General features: G+C 42.8%; 1 protein-coding gene across 2 annotated transcripts; it reads right to left on the bottom strand.

The window, feature by feature from the left end:
- Nucleotides 1-71: 71 nt before the first annotated feature.
- VDAC2 (voltage dependent anion channel 2) lies at nt 72-15,091 on the bottom strand. 2 transcript variants are annotated; one of them, XM_021072175.2, is made up of 10 exons: nt 14,933-15,091; nt 14,673-14,727; nt 13,602-13,670; nt 12,714-12,763; nt 7,509-7,661; nt 7,365-7,417; nt 5,646-5,873; nt 4,657-4,807; nt 2,332-2,389; nt 72-465 (listed from the first exon to the last, which is right to left on the bottom strand). In XM_021072175.2, the coding sequence occupies exons 2-10, from the start codon at nt 14,701-14,703 to the stop codon at nt 374-376; spliced, it is 885 nt and encodes a 294-aa protein (XP_020927834.1). In that variant the 5' UTR covers nt 14,704-14,727; nt 14,933-15,091; the 3' UTR covers nt 72-373.
- Between the last annotated feature and the right edge of the window lie 5,522 nt (nt 15,092-20,613).

Raw genomic sequence — 20,613 nt, 5'->3', positions numbered from 1 at the left:
CCACTTATCCATCTCATTCAATGGCAATATTAAATGTTAAAAGGAACATAAAAACAAACATGCACACCAACTGCACAGTTTTCATAAAGGTCTATTTCATTATTGGTGGGCAGCGCATTTAACAGTTAAATACATTTAAATAATGTATAGGTGACTGCACGACTGCAGCATTGATAACTAGATAGATAACCAATTCAACTAGAAACCAGCTAACAAGTAACTGTCTAAATATTTAAAATACAGCTCTTGTTTAGATCATCCTTTGTTTTGATCACCTTTTTGGGGGGGTGGGGGTGGGGAAGCCTGCTGGTCACACTGGAAATATATTAAGGCCAAATCTGATATCCATTCCCAGAGGTTTCTTTCAGCTGGATTAAGCCTCCAACTCCAGGGCAAGCCCAAGTTTGTGGCCTCCAGCATTAATGCTCTTCCCATCTACCAGAGCAGACAGTGTCAGCTTCACACCTGTAAACAAAAGCAGACAACCATCATGTGCCTGAAACCTCACGAGTCTGCAATCTTCTTTTTAAATAGTCATGTCACAGCCTGCCTGTCACTTCTCAGCCTGTCAGATGACCTACTAGTGCCAGCCACCAGAGGGCACTCGGGAGTATCTGAGATACAAGAGGGAATTCAGTTGGCACCATCCTAAGAAAAGCCATCAAGTGACAGCATTAAAATGTTAATAATAAAGCTCAGACAGCTTTAGAAAAGACAATAATGTTCAATACATTATCCAGACTAAAGGACAATCATAACTGGATCCTGAAAAGGAAAAACTACAATAAAGAGACATTTTGAAGAAAAGCGGGGAAATCCAAATACAGACTATATATTAGGTGTTATTTTAAATTATTAATTTCCTTAGCTATAAAAACAGCCCTGCAGTAATAATGTAGTTTAAAACATCTTCCTCCCTGGACTAAGGCTGATGTGTCCATGTGCTGCAGAACATATTTAAATAATTCATAAGGATATATGTAGAGGGAAAAGAAAAAGACTACATATACATAGAGACATAAACATAGTAAATGTTAGTAACTGGGAAGGTATATGGGTGTTCGTGGTACCACTCTTTTCTTTAGGTTTCAAAATAGTCAAAAAGTCTGGGGAAAAAGTTCTAAGTGCTTTAGAATCTGGCTATTCAAATGGTTCAAGCACCAGCCATACTGGCATCACCTAAGAGCTTATTAGAAAGACAGAACCCTCCTGGAATTCTCTTGTGGCACCGTGGGTGGTGTGGTGCAGGTTCAATCCCTGACCTGTGAACTTCCATTTGTCATTGAGTGGAGCCAAAAAAAAAAAGACAGAACCCCTCACCATATACCTATGTGATTAGAGTAAGATTCCCAAGGTGATTCATGCACACACTGATATCTGAAAAGTACTGCCCTAGAAAACAGCAAGGCTCAAAATACTATGTAAAGGAGTTCCTGTTGTGGCACAGAGGAGATGAATTCGACTAGTAACCAACCATGAGGTTGTGGATTCGATCCCTGGCCTTGCTCAGTGAGTTAACGTTCTGGCATTACTGTGAGCAGTGGTGTAGGTCACAGACTCGGCTCAGATCCTGCATTGCTGTGGCTGTGGTGTAGACCGGCAGCTGTAGCTCTGATGTCTCAACCCCTAGCCTGGGAACCTCCATATGCCTCAGGTATGACCCTAAAAAGAAAAAAAAACTATGTAAAGTAAATGAGACTACAAAGACCAAAAAACCAAAGCAATGACTGATCTATGACTGGAGAAATAAAAATTACAAGGAAAGTTAAGTAGAGAATGGATATCAAGTTAATATGGAATCAATGTTACCTTTATCAGGGTGCTAACAGTACTGTGGTTATACAGGACAATGTTCTTAATTCTGAGACAAAGCATGTTCAAGATTAGGGAAATGGCATGGTAGCTGCAACTTCCAAACAGCCCATATAAAAAAAGGGAAAGGAACAAGAGTTCCCATTGTGGCTCAGCAATAACAAACCTGACTAGTATACATGAGGATCTGGGTTCAATTCCTGGCCCCACTCACTGGGTTAAGAAGCCCGAGTTGCTGTGGTTGTGGCGTAGGGTGGCAGCTGTAGCTCTGATTCGACCCCTAGCCTGGAACTTCTATATGCTGCAGGCATGGCCCTAAAAAGCACAAAGAAAAAGAAAGACAGAAAAAGAAAAAAGAAGAAAGGAATACAAATTTATGGCAAAAAAGGTAAACATGTGTTGTTCACTGTACCCTTCTGTCAATTTTTCTGCATCCTTGAAAGGTTTGCAAAAGAAGCTAAAAAATGAAAACTAATTTTGAAAACACTATCAGAAAAATATTTTATCAAGAATACTTACCAGGCCTCAGGGTCTGAGTGTAGCCCACTCCAATTAAACTAGAGTTGTTGACTTTTGCCTAAAATAAAATGAAAAAGCAAATGTTAAGAAAAATTTTTGAATGGCAGGGCAAAAGCCCCTACATGTTTCCCTATCATGCAATTATGAGGCATTCATTTTTTTCACATGTGAGGTAATAAAAAATTAACACTGTACTAAACCAAGCAAAAACCAGGTGACACATAATTCTTATCCACTGAACTCAAACTGTCAGGAGAACACATAATCTTGCAATCTTTTGGGATGTGTCTACAGACCCAAAACTGTCCATATAGTATAAAATCCTAAGCACTCTCATTAAAATTGTCCTTGGTGAGTCTAATCCAGTACAACAAAACCATACCAGAATGTGGCTAAGGAAGCCCATCAGGCTGACTAACTTATTTGACATGACACACAACCAGCCTCAAAGTATAGCATGGGAAGTTTAAATTTGTGGCTATTATACACACATTACTACTTTCGGGGATCTGCCTCAAGAATTAAAACCAAGAATGTTGAAAATCACCAAAAGACAAGCACTTTCTCTGAAGAAACAGACTGACTAGAGCTCCTTGACCTCATACATAGTCTCATGCCTCTCATTAATATATCCCTGTGTCCTGGCTGTATGTAACTAGACTATGCTTTAGACAAGGTTCTGATGGGGCATCATTTAACCCAGACCCCTGCCCTCCTGCATAATTCTACTATTTTAGGATTTTAGTCTCAGATCTTCATGCACACATATTACCCAGATCTCCAAGGCCTAGGCTGCCTCGTCAGGCAACTCTGTTGGGCAGCATTTTGAGTGCTATGCTAATAAAAAAGCAACAGCCTCTAGGATCAAAACAGATTTGGAAATGATTTGATGTCTACACTCTTTTGTAATGTGCAAGATCAAAACAGACCAATCCAGAGAGAGAAATGCTATGTCTATACAGGCAAAAGTCACATAAAAGGCACTTGTATTCACTTGGCACTAAAGCCAAGTCTTCATGAGCCACCCATGACATGTGAGTTGTTTGCAGAAGAAATGCCCCACTAGTAACCATCTTGTGCCCAACAAATTAAGAGCCCCAGACAACTGGATACAAGTTCCTACTATTTTAGAATAGAAGTTGACCATAAAACAAATGGGGCATCAAGCAGTGCTTCAGGTAACGAATGCCTGACGGGGGCAACGGCAGCACTACTTAGGTGGGACACATGAGATACACTGCCAAACTAATCCCCAGAAGTCACTCACTGGCACAAAGGTCCCAAGCTGCCTTTCCATTTTAGCCTTTCCATTTTCAACTGTGAGAGCTGCATCTTATAAATGAATCACTGCTTTGCCAATGGGAAAAGCATTCTGAGTGCTTCTCATTCCCTCTGATTATAATTATGTTTTCCAATAAAACAAGGGGCTAAAACCTAACTTCCTAAATTACCAAAATATATTGTTCTCAGGAATAAAGATCACTTTATGTAACTAAAATAACTCTTATGGAAGGTTAAACTATCTCATTCCAGTACATACAGTACCTGACCTATAAGCAACTGACAAATAGGAACAGATGGTGACCTGCTTGAAACTGGAGTCAGCTGCTCTAGAGCCTCAGACACGGCACTCTCTCCTACCCCAATTCACTACGACCGAAGGAAGAAATAGCAGAAAGAGCCAAGGACAGAACCAGGGTGGCCACACAACCCAGCTAACCCATAATAGAGAAGAGTTCCTGGGATGCAGGACATTCAGTGCTAAAGCTGGGATAGTCCCAGGCAAAGCAGGATGAGCTACCTGGTCACTTAGATGGGAGGGTAATCAAAAGACATGCAGTCCAGTCCTGGCTCTACCCCTCTTTCCTTCTCTCCCTAGCAGTGGCCTAAGTCCTTCCTCTCTCCAAGCTTTGGTTTCTTCATCTGCAAAACTGCATGTGTGCCACTGGCCTCTCACATCAAATCTGAAGATATTTTGTAAACCATAAAAAGACAAACACAAAGTAACAAAGTACTATTTCTTTCCAACAAGAATGAGAAGTGCCCAGGGCTCACTGGCTTCCATGGGGTTGGATAGGCTTGGCGCTCAAAGTTATTACCTATACTAACTCACTAGCTTTTTTTTTTTTAAGAATTTTTAAACAAATTCTTGTAACCTGGGTATCAAACTTCTAAAACTGTCTCCACGGAGAATGCCACTCCAAGTCCTAATCCCAATTAGAACTGTGTCAACTGGGAACTGTGTGAATCACAATTCATATTTTCAAAAGAATCCAATATACTCAACGATTAATTCTCACAACCAAAACCCACAGTAGTACTCACAGAAATGGAAGCAGTGGGATCCAACTGATATTTAGCTGCAATGCCAAAGCGAGTGCAGTTGGTTCCTGATGTCCAAGCAAGGTTTACTGAAGTGTCAAGATCTTCACATACTTTCTGATAAATTGATCCTCCAAATTCTGTCCCATCATTGCTGTAAGATATTTTAAATTAGTCAATGTAGACTAGACAATATCTAGTAATAATATCTAAGGCACAGGTTGATACTGTAGCTTCGCATTTAAACAGAAGCCATTGCAAATCAACTATAATAGAAAAAATAAAAATATAAAAATAAAAAAAATAAATAGAGGCCATTGCTCACATGGGTCTCTAGAGTGTCACTAAAAACTTTAAATGTTTTCAATATTTTTGTTTGATTTTTGGCTGTGGCAAGCAGCAGCTTAATGTGGGATCTCAGTTTCCAGACCAGGGACTGAACCTGGGCTACAACAGTGAAAGCACCAAGATCTAGCCACTAGACAACCGGGGAACTTCCTGAAGTTTTAAAGATTATACATCTAGTGGGATTATAAGAAATTCTGGTTTTCTTCTTTTTCTGTTATTTACCAATGCATCATTTTTATAAGGGATAGAAATCTTTTTAAGTCCTTTCCACATATACATTTAATTTGGGTTAGATAGAAACTATACCTTTTAGGCAATCCTATCAAATGAGCACCTCACACATCACAATCAATTTAAATGCATGCACTAGTAGAGTCTGGTAATGTCTTGGCCTCTTCTAAAAACCCAAAGCACATCAAGCCTCATGTGAAATAAACATCTATTCTTTCAGCACCAAACTGAAACTAATGTGTCTCAGTCTAACACGTATACATCTCTGAGGGGCACTCTAGAAATGCCCAAAGATGATCTTTTTATGTTAAGAGAACTCCTTTGGGTTGTACCCAGAATCACAGAAAATAACATCAGACATTAATATCACTTTGAGGTCCTACATCATAATATGCCACAAAAGAAATACTCACACATTAGTGTGTAGCTGGAAGTCCCCAGTCCTGTAGCCCACTGCAAAGTTATTCCTTGTCAGCTTTGATTTGGCACTGTCAAAGGTCATCTGGTACCCAGCAAGCCAGCCCTCATAACCAAAGACAGCTGAACCATGGATTGCAGGTCCAGCAAAATCAAAGTCAACATCACAACCAAGGTTTACACACTCCCTCTTGTAAGAAGACTTGATTTTACCACTTTTCTTCCTGGAAAAAGAACAAATCGACTTAAAAGTGATGCCAGTGGGAAAGATTTACATACCTAACTTCTGCACAGAGGGCACAAAACCTACTGAAATGAACTACAGTATAACTGGGGAGTACAGGCACATCCCACTGTTTCACCGCAGTTCACTGTATTGTGCTTTTGCATATACGGCCATTTCCCCCTCACAAACTGAAGGTTTGTGGCAATCCTGCATCAAGCAAACCTACTGGTGTTTTTTCCAACAGCATTTGTTCACTTTGCGTCTGTCACATTTTGGTAATTCTCACATTATTTCAAACTTTTAAAACTATTATTATATCTGTTACAGTTATTTGTGGTCAGTGGTCTTTTGATGTTCTATTATGACTCAGTGAAGGCTCAGGTGAAGCTGGCATTTTTTTTTTTAAGGCTGCACCTGCAGCATATGGAAGTTCCCAGGCAAGGGGCTGAATTGGAGCTACAGATGCTGGCCTATATCACAGCCACAGGGATCAAACCTGCATCCTCATGGATACTACTCAGGTTCTTAACCCACTGAGCCACAAGGGGAACTCTTGATAGATGGCATTTTTCAGAAGCAGTTTTTGGATTTTTTGGGGGTGGAGGGGGCACTCCCACAGCATATAAAAGTTTCCGTGCCAAGGAACAAACCCACACCACAGCAGTGGCAACACTAGATCTTTAACCCACTGAGCCACCAAGGAACTCCAGAAATAAAGTATTTTTAAATTAAAGCATGTACATTTTTTCGCCCAACATAATGTTATTTCACACTTAATAGTATAACGTCAACATAACTTTTATATGCACTAGGAAACCAAAAAACCTGTGTAACTCGCTTTTTTACAAAATTCACTTTATTGCAGTGATCTGGAACCAAACCCACAGTATCTCCAAGGTTTGCCTGTAAAAGAGGTAGCAGGATAATCAAATCAAGCTCAATGAACACACTGAGGGCACATGGGGCAAAGGAGCTGCTGCCACCACCACAGGAAGACTGTTTTGCAGAACTGGCTATCAGTCACAAAAGCCTATGGTACACATGTCAGTTGCCCAAATTAGTGCCACAATGATAAAAGGCAAATATTTGAAGGCAAGCGAACAACTGTATGCTTCATGCTCCAAAGTCAGAAACGGAAATCTGCCATAAGGCAGCTGAAGTTCAATAAGCTATCAAACAGTAAATACGCACCTTTCCTAAATACAGAAGAGGAATGCTTTTCAATTTAAAGCAGATAAAAATGTCCATGGAGTTCCTGTTGTGACACAGTGGTAACGAACCCGCTAGTACCTATGAGGATGTGGGTTCAATCCCTGGCCTCACTCGGCTGGTTAAAGAACCCGGTGTTGCCGTGAGTTGTGGTGTAGGCCAGCGGCTACAGCTCCAATTCAACCCCTAGCCTGGGAACTTCCAGGTGAGCAAAGTGCGGCCTTAGGAAAAAGACCAAAAAAAATTTTTTAAATTAAAAAATAAAAATGTCCATGCTTACCCTGTGTTTGGTGAAAAGGTGGTATCAAATGTCAGTTTCAAACCTTGACAAATCTATTTGGAAAGAAAAAGAATTTATTTTCAGCTTTATTTCCCTTTGAAATACAAAAATAAATAATAGTAAAGCACACTTTCAGAATGTTACCTGGTCTTCAATAGCGATTTCTGTTCCCAGAGTGTTATCAGTGTTCCACTTTTCTGTGAAAGTCAGACCATACTCACACCATTTATATTTGGTCTCCAAGGTCCCAGTAACTTTACCAGTGTCTGTATTAGATGAACCAGATGTTGAGAATTCCTAACAAGAAAATAAATAACATCATGAACTTTCTCTTAAGCCTAGAAGAATCCACTAACTTACACATACAAAAAAAATCCCTACTCAAACAACTTCACTATCCTCTTTTTTTCTAGCTTCCCAAACACTGCTACCCTTTACTACCAAATATACAAGAGTGACAAGTTAGCCTGCAAGTTACTGAGTGCCATCTTATTATTGCTGATATTTCCAACAAATTGTCACTGAACAACAAAGTATACAGCTTTTAAGGAAACTTCTGCTAAGATGATTTCATTTGGCATTCAAAAACCAGTGAGGGGGGAGTTCCCAATGTGGCTCAGTGGGTTAAGAACCAAACTAGTATCCATAAGGATGTGGGTTCAATTCCTGGCCTCGCTCAGTGGATTAAGGATTCAGTGTTGCCATAACCTGCAGTGTAGGTTGCAGATGTGGCTCAACTCTGATGCTGTGGCTGGCAACTCCTGCTCCAACTCGAATTCCACCCCCGACCAGGAAATTACATATGCTACCGGTGCAGCCATAAAAAAACAAACCCAGTGAGGGGAAGAAAAGGAACAGGTGCTTCAGTACTGCTTCCAATCTACCTGAGTAAAACACTAAGTAGGTCAGTATGACTAACCACAGACCCCCTTCATCAAAATCAGTGTATAATAATTGATATAATTTACTATGAAATAGTTTCTGAAAATTCTTAAAGGGAAAGCATCCCATTAAAAGAATGTATGCCATGAAAGTTTTGTTTTGTTTTGTTTTGCTTTTCAGGGCTACACCTGTGGCATATGGAAGTTCCCAGGCTAGGGGTCAAATCAAAGCTGCAGCTGCCAGCCACCGCCACAGCCATGACCACATGGGATCCAAGCCGTCTCTTCAACCTTAACCGCAGCTTGAGTCGACACCAGATATTTAACACACTGAGCAAGGCCAGAGATAGAACCTGCATCCTCAGGTTCTTAACCCACTGAGCTACAACAGGAACTCCCAAAAAAGATTTTTTTAAGAATTATTTGGGAGTTTCCATCGTGGCACAGTGCAAAAGAATCCAACTAGGAACCATAAGGTTGCAGGTTCAACCCCTGGCCTTGCTCAGTGGGTTAAGGATCCGGCGTTGCCGTAATTTGTGGTGTAGGTCACAGACGTGGCTTGGATCCTGTATTGCTATGGCTGTGGTATAGGCCGGCAGCAATAGCTCCAATTGGACCCCTAGCCTGGGAACCTCCATATGCCTCAGGTGCGGCCCTAAAAAGACAAATAAATAAATAAATAAAAATAAATAAAAAATTATTTGGTAAGCCCAATGTTCTGTTTTCCTAAAGAGTCACCAGGTTTTATGCCTTTCTAACCACCTTTCACATTCTCATTTTAAAAAAAAATTGAGTTCTCTTATAGTACCATGTTATAGATTTAGTGTTGTCACTGAAGTGGCTTGGATCACTGGGGTGGTGCAGGTTTGAGCCCTGGCCCAGGAACTTTCACAAGCCATGGGCATGGCCAAAAAATAAGTATTTTTAAAAATAGGGGGAGGGAAATCATAGGAGATTAACTCTACATCTGGTTGATATCATGAATAATATAAACTATACTCTGTATAACAGATGGCATCAGTAGAAAAATTATCAAATGCAGTCACCAACTGAAGTGCATTATATAATGTGTTGGAAGCATATATATTTATAACTTGCCAATCCTGCACACTAACTGAAAAGGGAGGCAAAATATAGAGGGCTTATATGAAATTTAAAATCTGCTGCAAATAATCCAGAAATCCAATCTTCCAAAGATCGAATACTGGCAAGCAACTGAAATCTTCCAAAATAAAATACTAAAATGCCCTCTAAAGGTTCTGATTTGACTACTACTGATATTTATAGGTTTTGGCCACTGGAAAGCCAAATTTAAAGATGGCTGATCTGAACTAATAAAGAAAATCTACACCTGAAATTGTGACATCTATATCAAAAACTATATCAACAGGAGAAAAGGCGAATCACCCTTCACTTAGGAAAACAGTACATTTGTTTAACTATTTCTCTGCAGTGAAACAGATTCAACTCCTTAGGTCTTTTAGATGCTTTCATTAACAGAAATTTCAAGTCAAAGGTTGGCACTCAATGCCCATACTAAAAAAAACACTGGATATAAAATTAGGAGTCTTGGAGTTCCCATCGTGGTGCAGTGGTTAATGAATCTGACTAGGAGCCATGAGGTTGCGGGTTCAATCCGTGGCCTTGCTCAGTGGGTTGGGGATCCAGTGTTGCCGTGAGCTGTGGTGTTGGTCGCAGACGAGGCTCGAATCCTGCATTGCTGTGGCTCTGGTGTAGGCTAGTGGCTGCAGCTCCGATTGGACCCCTAGCCTGGGAACCTCCATATGGCGCAGAAGCGGCCCTAGAAAAGGCAAAAAAATAAAAAATAAAAGTAAATAAAATTAGGAGTCCTGACATCCAGTTCTGCCACTCATTATTAAATGAGAACAGTGAAGAAGACATTCTTCTGGGTCTCAATTACCTCAACTGAGCTATCTCTGGAGAATTAAAGTGGAGTGACACTGAAAGCTTTGCACATTTTCACATGCTCTACACAAAAGCATTCATTATTAAAACACTATAATATATGGAGCATGTTCTTTTAATAGATACTTGAAGTGCAGAATGTGTATGAGCAGCTATTTCTAATCCTGAGTGACATGATTGATGATTGAGGCCCTGCCCACTGCCACCCATCAGTCCATAGATTGAGTGGGTTTATATACAAGTACATGCCACGGAGTGCTCGAGACACAAAAACAACAAGATCACACTGTAATGTGGAACCAGAATTGGGCCAGATAACAGCACCAGTGGAGCTTATACTCTTTTCACACCATCGCCAAGACATTTAGGCTTCTACATTCTGGCTGGGGTGGCCTGGACATCTCTGCAGCTCAGGTGAGATAGCAGAACTAGGCATTGATGGGAATATTAGGGGCCAGGTACACGTTACAAAATGAGTTTCACACTTTTGAATTACATACATTAAAAATAAATAAAAACACACTAGGGATTCCCAGCGTGGCTCAACAGTAATGACCCCAACTAGGATCCATCTGGACACAGGTTTGAACCCTGGCCTCGGTGGGTTAAGGATCCAGCGCTGTGGTGTAGGTTGCAGACATGGCTCGGATCCCACGTGGCTGTGATGCAGGCCAGCAGCAGCCACAGCTCCGATTCCACCCTTGGCCTGGGAACTTCCATATACTGGAAGTGTGGCCCTAAAAAGCAAAAAAATATAAAAAAAAATTTTTTTTAAGCTGTATCTAATTAAACTCCTATACATTCTTCATGTTCTTAAGCCTAATTTCATAAAATTCCTGGCCACAAAAAGCCTTTCCTTTCCAATAAAGACTGATTTATTGAACAATCTAGTACTAGATATACTGTTCTGTTCCGTCATTTAAAGTGTCTCTCCAGCCAGCAAGCCTTTTAAACACAAGAATTGAGTCTTCTACTTTTTTAGAAGGCCTTTTGTGTTTCAGCAAACATACAGCAAGTGGTTTATAGAGGCCAATAGGTTAAGAGAGGAAACACAAAACAAACACCTGTTATCCTGAGCAAGTAAGTCACTCAACCACTGAAAACTCAGACCAAAGAAATCAAATGACAGATGTGACCAATATAAAACCCCAGAAATCCAAGTCTAGGCATTAAGAAACTACAGAATAATTAATTTAAATAAATATCAGTTATATGCATTACGGGAGTTAACAACTTACAGCAAGAATTTATCAAAATAACCAGTATGCACACATTACACCCCATCCCTACAACAATCTCAACATGAAACAAAAAAAATCCTTAGGAAAAAAAACTACACAAAATAAATTTTACTTTACTCTTAGGGAGTCAGGCAGAATCAAGATATCCAAATATCAAAATATTAACCTCTCAAATATGGAGTACTATTAGAGTTCCTATTGTGGCTCAGCAGATTAAGAACCTGACATAGTGTCCATGAGTATGCAGGTTCGATCTCTGGCCTCACTTGGTGGGTTAAGAATCTGGCACTCCACAAGTTGTGGGTTAGGTCACAGATATAACTTGGATCTGGCATTGCTGCAGCTGTGGGGCAGGCCTGCAGCTTCAGCTCCAGTTCAACCCCTAGCCAAGGAACTTCCACATGTTGCAGAAAAAAAACGTTTTTTAAAAATACTCAAATTTAGGACTCTAAAAATTCACAAAATACAGGTGGAAATGTCTCCAAGGAGGACTGTTAGAATATAACCATTGTATAAATGATTACTACACTCAAATTATGAATTAGTTAAAAAAAAAAAAGGAGCTCCCATTGCTGCACATCAGAAACAAACCCAGCCAATATCCACGAGGAGGCAGGTTTGCTCCCTGGCCTCCTCAGTGGGTTGGGGATCCCTTGTTGCTGTGACTGTGGAGTGCAGCTGTAGCTCAGATTAAATCCATAGCCTGGGAACTTCCATGTGCTGCAGATGGCATTAAAAAAAAAAAGGAAGAATAAATTAGTGAATATTTTATGTGCAGAACTCTTAAGGCTTTTCAAACTCATCAAAAGAAGGGCTTGCAAAAAAGTAAAACAGGTTGCAATCTTACTGAGTAACAGAATCCCACATGACCAGTCTTTCCTGAGTACCTTGCACATACAAAGTAAGTAATATGACAAAAGATCACACAAAACCCAGAAATCCTATCCAAAAATGAAAATAAAATCAAGATAAAATGCCCTTAAAACGAAATCATCTTTTGTTTCTTCAAGATAAAATAGGCATTTCCGTGTGGCCCAGCGGTAATGAACTCAACTAGTATCCATGAGGACACAGGTTCAATCCTTGGCCTTGCCAGTAGTTTAAGGATCTGGCATTCCGTGAGCTGTGTGTAGGTTTCAGACAGGCCTTGGATCTGGCATTGCTGTGGCTGTGGCCGTGGCCAGCAGCTGTAACTCCAATTCAACCCGTAGCCTGGGAATTTCCATCTACCAAGGGTGAGCCCCCCCCCAAAAAAAATTATATAAAGGCTCAACAGAACTTATCAGATACCTAACACTCACCACGCCACTGCATGACTTTGTTTTCACATCCAGTTTCACCAACCCAAAACCTTCAAGAGAACAAAATGATTCTTTTGTATAAAAGATGCATGACAACAGCCAACTATATACACTAAAAAAAGAAAACCAGAAAGATTTCACATATTCAAAGGGAGACAAAAATGTGCATTGATACATGATACTTAAATGAAAAATTCTGTGAATAGACAGAAACATCCCTATGAAGCTTTGCCTAATATATTGGTGTGTATTTGGCAATCCCCCCCCCAAAAAAAAACCCCAACTGTCAAACAATTTTATCAAAGCATTTATTTAAAAATGCTTTTCAAACCGAAATATCAGATTAGAAAAATCACTTCAACTTAAATCTCAGAATAGCCAATAATTTATTATAATACAGGCACTGAGAACATTTAACCCAAAGAGGTACCTCCTTCGGGGATTAATAATCTAAACAATTAATAATCTAAATAACTGGGGAAATATTCTAAAGGACAGGGAGGGTGAGGTGTGGAATAAAATCTTCAAGAGAGTCCTAATTTATTCGAAAAAACCCATAACTCTTTAGTAGGAGTCACCACCATAAAAGCAATCCAAGACAATCATCAATTCTAGTCAACCATGGCGTAAACTATATCTCAAAGAAAAGAAAGCATGATTGCTTTTCTTCTTAAAGGTAAATTCCTGTAACTCAAGTTTGAAAAAAACAGATGAAACTGGGATAGAATTTGGATTGTTTTACAGTACTATTTTAATAGAAATCTTATCTTAAATATAACTAATAAGAGAATGCAGCAAAATACTTACAATTTAAAGTCAATAATTTCCCTAAGCAATCCAAACACACATTTTCCACTTCAGATCTAAAATTTTTAAAGCAATTCTTACCAAATCCTTTGTTGAAAATATCTCTGGCAGCTTTGCCAAGGTCAGCATATGATGGCGGAATACACATTGCTGGTGGGAAGAAACATTCCAATGTTAATGTCCCTGTGCTCCCACAGTCTGTTCAAGAACTAGATTATGAACAGACTGCTATCTTTAAATCCAAGCAATCCAACTTGTTTTTATTACCACGAGGAGCTACAACAAAACTATAGTCTACTAGGATCCATGAGGGAGATATCAGCACCAAAGACTAATTTCTAAAACAGATAACTATAGTAAGTGGCCAAAAAACTTGGGAAATTCCTTCCAAAATATACAAAGAATCAAACACATACACACATATATAACTATACATTCAAATATACCTGCCAAAAGTCACTGGAATAGGCTGATTTAACCAAATGAGATTAAAAAAAACTAAGACAAGTCCCTCACCCCCTCCCCCAATACATCCTTTAGTATCCTCTCTGAGGCCAAAACCAATATTCTGGAATGGGAAGAGAAAGGTAAATAATACCTGGGGAACTTAACGGAACTTAAAAAAAAGCCATCTATGTTTCACTCAAGTGTCTACATCAACTAAATATCAGATGGCACTTTAGACATATCCTCGGCCAATGCTGTGCGGCTTAAGGGCAAGCAATCTGAGCTCGTTACACTAGCTCATTCATTCTACACAGCACGTCCACGCCCTTAGGAGCACATGTAATGACCTTATGCACTCACAAGGGAGATTACTACTTCCTCTGAAAAAGTGACCGATCCAAGCCTCCAAAAACCAAATCCGGTATCAGTAACTTTTTCCTCTGAGTCCATTAAAGACACATCCAAAAGCTGAAGGTGAATGCGACCATGAACCAACTCCCCTGGCCTAGTCCCCCTATTCGAAATCCAGCAACTCAGTCCCTCCTCCGCAGAACTAGAGGAGTCAGACGGTGGAGGAACTACCAAAAGGGACAAATTTCCAAGTCCTTGGAGAGATACGGGAAAAGAAGCCCTAGTTTTCCGTTCGACAGGCTTCGACTGTCCAGGCACCGCCGCCCCGTCCCGCAGAGATCCCCCTCTACTTACGCCGTGGGCAGGTCTGTCCATAGGACGCCATGGCGAAGCCGTCGGATGAGGTGATCTGAAGGAGGGACATAAAGTGTGGTCAGCAGGGGTCAGAAGCAAACCAAGGGGCCAGAAAGGGGGTGTGGGACAGAGGGGAGAGGGGCCGCGGGGCAGCGCGGCCATCTTAGGGAGCCAGGGCCGACCCAGAGTCCGGCTCAGACATCCTGCTTGGCCGCCCAGGCCTACGCCCCCGGGTCAGAGTGAGGCGGGGGCAGCGGTACCTGGTGGTCTCCTGGGGGGAGGGGAAGGCGCCCCTGCCGTTCGCTCGCAGCAGAAACCGTTCGGCTCCTTCAGGGTCGGGCTGCAGCTCCCTCGGCTGGAGGGCGAAGTGAAGGAGACACCGTTCCGCCTGCCGCAACCCTGTCCTCCCCCCACCGGCCAGGACCCTGCCGCTGCCCCTGGGGCTGCCCGCCGCGCCTGTCCCCGCAGCGCCGCCTGCTGCCCACTCCAACCTGCTCTAAAACAGCCACGTGCTCCAAGAGCACCCCCGCCCCCGGGATAGGGCGCCTCGGTCCCTCGGCGAGGGCCAGAAAGACAGACGTTGCCGGACCTCAGGTCAGGCAGCGAAGAGGACAGCCCCAGAGACGAGGGGGCGGGGAACGACGGATGCTGCCGGAGGGGACCGCGAGGGCGGGGGGATGGGGTGGAGGCCCCGCGCGCGCTCAATATGGGCGGGGCGGGGCGTCGGGCGCGTGCCTGAGCGGGACTGCGCGCGACTGGGCGCGACCGCGCTCCCCGGGGTCACGTACATCTCTCCAACTCCCCTTCTTGGCTGTGACTTACATGCCCTGCAGAGCCAATCCCCGGTAGAGGAAGGAGTCTGCTGAGCGATACCACTTCTGCCCTGAGCAAGTGCTTGCGTCTCTGGAAGACCGTGTGTCTCTCCTGGCTCAGAGAGAAATGAGTGGGGCGCTGGGGCGAACCTCCAGCCCCTCGCCCACTCCCTTCTTTCGCCCGCTTCCCATCATGGTGTAATCGCCATGCTAGGCGGGGCTCGGCCTGAGAGGCTCTCTTGGGCTGCCCCGCCCTGAACAAACTTGAGCACGTCTCGGGGTGCCCCGCCTTTCCCTACTCCACCCTACCCCCGCTCAAGCCTTAGGGTTCCTTTTCTGCCTCCTTCGTCTGGATTGGGGTGGAACTGCTTTACACACACAGAGAAACTGGAGCGGTCTTGGTGAGTCAAGCCTGCTAGAAAATTTAGGAATCATGCTGACCAAGCATTAGAACGCTGCACTCCAGTTCTCTGGGTGTGCAGGAAGTGAAGAAGCCAAGGGGACAAGAAAAAAATGAGCGGTCTAATGAGATAGAAATAGGGTCAATTTAAGGTCGGTAATCAATAGCCAGTCTCAGCGGTTTATCCCTTCTCTACCCTAGTTTTGTCTTGTTTTGTTTCACTCTATAAAATAAATGAGATGAAGTGGTTTTAACAGCCATTCAGCCATAGACTGAGGAAAGCCCATTTTCCCCCACTCTGGCTTTTTCTTCTTTTTCTACCCACCGTGTGGCATGTGGAGGTTCCCAAGCCAAGGATCAAACCATTGCCACAGTAGTGGCCCAAGCTGCAATAACAAGGCAGGGTCCTTAACCCACTTTGCCCCAAGAAAATTCCCTGACTCTGGCTTTGAAAACCACCTCTATTTAAATGCTGCAAAGTTACCATCTTTTTCTAAACCAGGAAAAAAGGGATAGCTAGATAGGCCTCCCATTGCAAACCCGGATTTAAGCTGCAGCCTGGTGGATTTCCCTCCCATGAGCAGGCCCAGCCAGCAAGCTTGCCTAGTCATGGTTGGTATTACACATTGTAAGGGGTTAGAAGAAGGGAAAAGTTTTTGCGCCTAAAAGTTCAGGCACCAGAATCCTGATTAATTCCTTCATTCACGTTCAGACAGGTTGGTCTGAAATCAGTCTGGTTCCACAGAGAACTGGTCTGCTCTGGCTATATTTGATGCTAATGGCAGAAACTGTTATCCTATCCTAAGTGCAGCATAATATACTACCTCCCAGAAAAACCTAGTCTCTGCTCAGTCATCTTTGGGGCTTATTCACACTGTGAACTATCTAACATATTTAATTTCCAGAGAATCTTAATGTGCTACAAAACACAGATCTGAGGCTTTACCCTCTAATAAAAATCCAAGGGATATACACAGTACCTAATAACAGGAAGAATCGTGGCAATTTATTTCAAAGTGGGATTCAGTAACTATATATGAGTACTTACATCCAAAGCCCTTTCAAGAGTCCACTCTAAAACAAAACAACAAAATCAAAACAAAAAACAAAGCTCTTTAGACCAAAGCATCATTAGTAGCAGCCAACACCTATAGAGCAACTACTTTGTATCACCCACAAAGGAAGCAAAATCCATTCAGACACACTTCCTGCTCCCGAGGAAGCACTTACAGTCAAGCATGTAGAGATGCAGAGATGTGTAGAGATGTCAAGAACTGGAAAGGTGGAGTTCCCATCATGGCTCAGTGTTAACGAACCCACCTAGTATCCATGAGGACTCAGGTTCTATCCCTGGCTGAGTGGGTTAAAGATCTGACGTTGCCATGAGCTGTGGTGTAGGTCGAAGATGTGGCTCAGAGCTGGCATTCCTGTGGCTATGGTATAGGCTGGCAGCTGCAGCTCTGATTTGATGCCTAGCCTGGGAACTTCCATATGCCATGGGTTTGGCCCTAAAAAGACAAAAAAAAAAAAGCTAGAAAGGGTCCAAAATTTTCCCTATGTGCAAACTAGCAAGTTCACCTGCCATAGTTTCATATATTGATAGATGCTGGCAGAAGACAGGAAAGTTAAAGGTTAGAGACAAAGGATTTTATTACTCCAGGCTCAGCAAGCAGCATAAGCTTCATGTTCAAATCAGTTCCCCTTGCCCTCTGTGTTCCACAGGGGTGTTGCAGACCACCCTAGGGAGTAACTGCACACCATGTGTTTGTGTCACAGCTGAGGAATCTTAAGCTTAGGAAATATCCTGCCTTATAAGGAGCTACAAACCTGTCCAACCTTTGCCCCAAGAGAGACATTATTATACTTCCCGGGAAACAAAATCTGCCCTCTGCCTGTTAACCCAGAGGGAGCTAACATCTCTGTCTCCCAAGGCTATTTGCTATGTAGACATTCTTGAAAAGATAGTTTGAGATAAAAGCTGTCACAAGACCTGTAGAAACACCACTGAGAATTGTCCTACAACATAGGACGGAGAATTCAGGGGTTCTAAGCACAATGCTGAATGTAAGCACCTGCTGACACAACACTGTAAATCAACTACACTTTAATAAAAAATTAGGAGTTCCCATTGTGGCTCTGTGAGTTAAGGACCTGATGTTGTCTCCTGAGGACGTGGTTTGATCCCTGGCCTCACTCAGTGGGTTAAGGATCTGGAATTGCCACAAGCTGTAGCAAAGGTTGCAGTGCGGCTCAGATCTGGTATTGCCATAGCTGTGGCATAGGCCTCAGCAGCAGCTTGGAAGTTCCATATGCCACAGGTGGGGCACCAAAAAATGTTTTTTTTAATTTTTAAAGTAAAAAAATAAATAAATGTAAGCACAGAGAACTGTGATCATGCACAGTCAGACTGAGGAGACACTTGCATTAAAGTATGAAAGTAGGACTTATCAAAATTGGAAAGCCAGGGGAGTTCCGGCTGTGGCGCAGTGGTTAACGAATCCGACTAGGAACCATGAGGTTGCGAGTTCGGTCCCTGCCCTTGCTCAGTGGGTTAACGATCCGGCGTTGCCGTGAGCTTTGGTGTAGGTTGCAGACGCGGCTCGGATCCCGTGTTGCTGTGGCTCTGGCATAGGCCGGTGGCTACAGCTCCGATTCAACCCCTAGCCTGGGAACCTCCATATGCCGCGGGAGCGGCCCAAGAAATAGCAACAACAACAACAAAAGACAAAAGACAAAAAAAAAAAAAAAAAGATCCGGTGTTGCCATGAGCTGTGGTGTAGGTCTGCAGCTGTAGCTCCGATTCTGACCCCTAGGCTGGGAACTTCCATCTGCCACAGGTACAGCCCTAAAAAAACAGGGAAAAAAAACCAACAAAAAAACACTTTTATTATCAAAAAGTTTCTGTGGGTCAAAAATTAAGCTTAGCTAAGTAGTTCTGGCTCAGGGCCTCCCATGAGGTTGTAGTCAATATATTAGCTGGGGCTACTGTCATCTGAAGCGTTAACCACGCTAAAGGATCTGCTTCCAAGGAGGATCCCTCACATGGCTCTTGGCAAGAGGCCTCCATTCCTCACCATGTGGCTGTTTCCCTAAAGCTGCTGCTTGAGTGTCCTCATGACATGGCAGCTGGCTTCTCCCAGAGTAGGTGACCAAAGAGAGAGACTGAAGCCACAATGTCTGATCCTGCCTCAGAAATCACACTGTCATTTCTGCTTTTTTCTATTTGTTGTAAGTGAGTTACTAAGACCAGTCTATCAAAGGGAGAGAAATCAGGCACATCTTTTGAAAGAAGTATTTAAGAATTTGTGGACATATTCTATTTTTAATTTTTAAAATTTAAAAATTTTTATGGCTACACCTGCAGCATATGGAAGTCCCCAGGCTAGGGGTTGAATCAGAGCTGCAGCTGCTGGCCACAGCCACAGCCTCAGCCATGCCAGATCTGAGCCACATCTGCAACCTATACCACATCTTGCAGCAATGCTGGATCCTTAACCTACTAAGTGAGGCCAGGGATTGAACCCCCATCATCACAGACACCATGTCGGGTTCTTAACCCACTGAGCCACAGCAGGAACTCTGAGTATATATATTTTAAAATGCCACAGTCAGTGCTGTGGTCACATTATTTACCTTTTTTCTACACAAAAAAAAATACACTAACTCCCTCCTAAAACCTCCCCAAACCTCCACATTTATAGCATCAGCAATAGGTTTCTTGGGTGTAGTTCCTTTACGCATAGCCACTCTAGTAGAGTTCTACTTGATCTTAAGACCTACGAACAAGGGACAACTACCTACCCTTGCCCGTCACTATACATATCCAACACACACACGGTAGGTCAGGCACCAGATAAATGCTAAAGACACCCCTGGTCAAAAGGGGGGAAACAGGATGAACAATGGAGTCCACAACAGTTCTGAAATCCAGCCAGGCAAATTTTGAAGTTTCCTTTACTAGGATTCCGTCCTAATCTTGACCGTGCCAGGTGAGGTCACATGGGGAGAACCAGCCCTAGATACACATTCCTGTAGGCAGGCCCCAGAAGCAGGCTCTGGACTGTTTCAACAGGGGAAGCTGAGATCTTTTGTACCTAGAGTTTGGGCCAGATACAGAAGGTGAGCGTGGGCTTGGGTGCACCTGTTCCTTGGCCCTGTAGACTCCTCACCCTGTAGGAATAGGCACAATCTGAGAAGGGTTAGAGTGGGGCCCTGTAAAGTCTGAGGCTCAGGGTGGGGGCTCCTCTTGCCCAGGTCTTAGGACCTAGGGACTGGGAACCTTCTGTGACTGAAACAAACATTTATTGAGATGAAACAAGTGAAAGAGAGAACTATAAGCTGTGGTTACAGTTAGAATGTGAGACTTTGGGATGTAAGATTTTACAGTGGAACATTCTGGTGGCGAGTAGCCATGGAAGAATGGAAGGGAAGTGAAGTGCCCTGGAGTTGAAGGTGGTCAAGGATGAAGGTGAGGCTTGGTTGTTGGAGCTCTCTGCTGCCCACACATCCAATACACGATGGTGGAACAGGCACAGGTTGCTGGCAGGGATACTGAAGTTACCAGGATGTGGCTAGGACAAGAGATGGACAGGAAACTGTGAGTCGGGTGTCAAAGTCCTCAGGGAACACAGGAAGCTGGCTATAAGGATGACTACAGTAGAGGATGGTAGAACTGATAACATGAACCCCAAAGGAGGTGATTTTATGGGAGACTGGAGGAGTATAGAAA

The sequence above is a fragment of the Sus scrofa genome, chromosome 14 (assembly GCF_054392235.1).
Source record: "Sus scrofa isolate SSC_HxYL_T2T_F1_AM1 chromosome 14, Sscrofa_HxYL_maternal_Yorkshire_Landrace_v2.0, whole genome shotgun sequence".
NCBI lineage: Eukaryota > Metazoa > Chordata > Mammalia > Artiodactyla > Suidae > Sus > Sus scrofa.
This window is presented reverse-complemented; position numbering and strand designations above follow the sequence as displayed.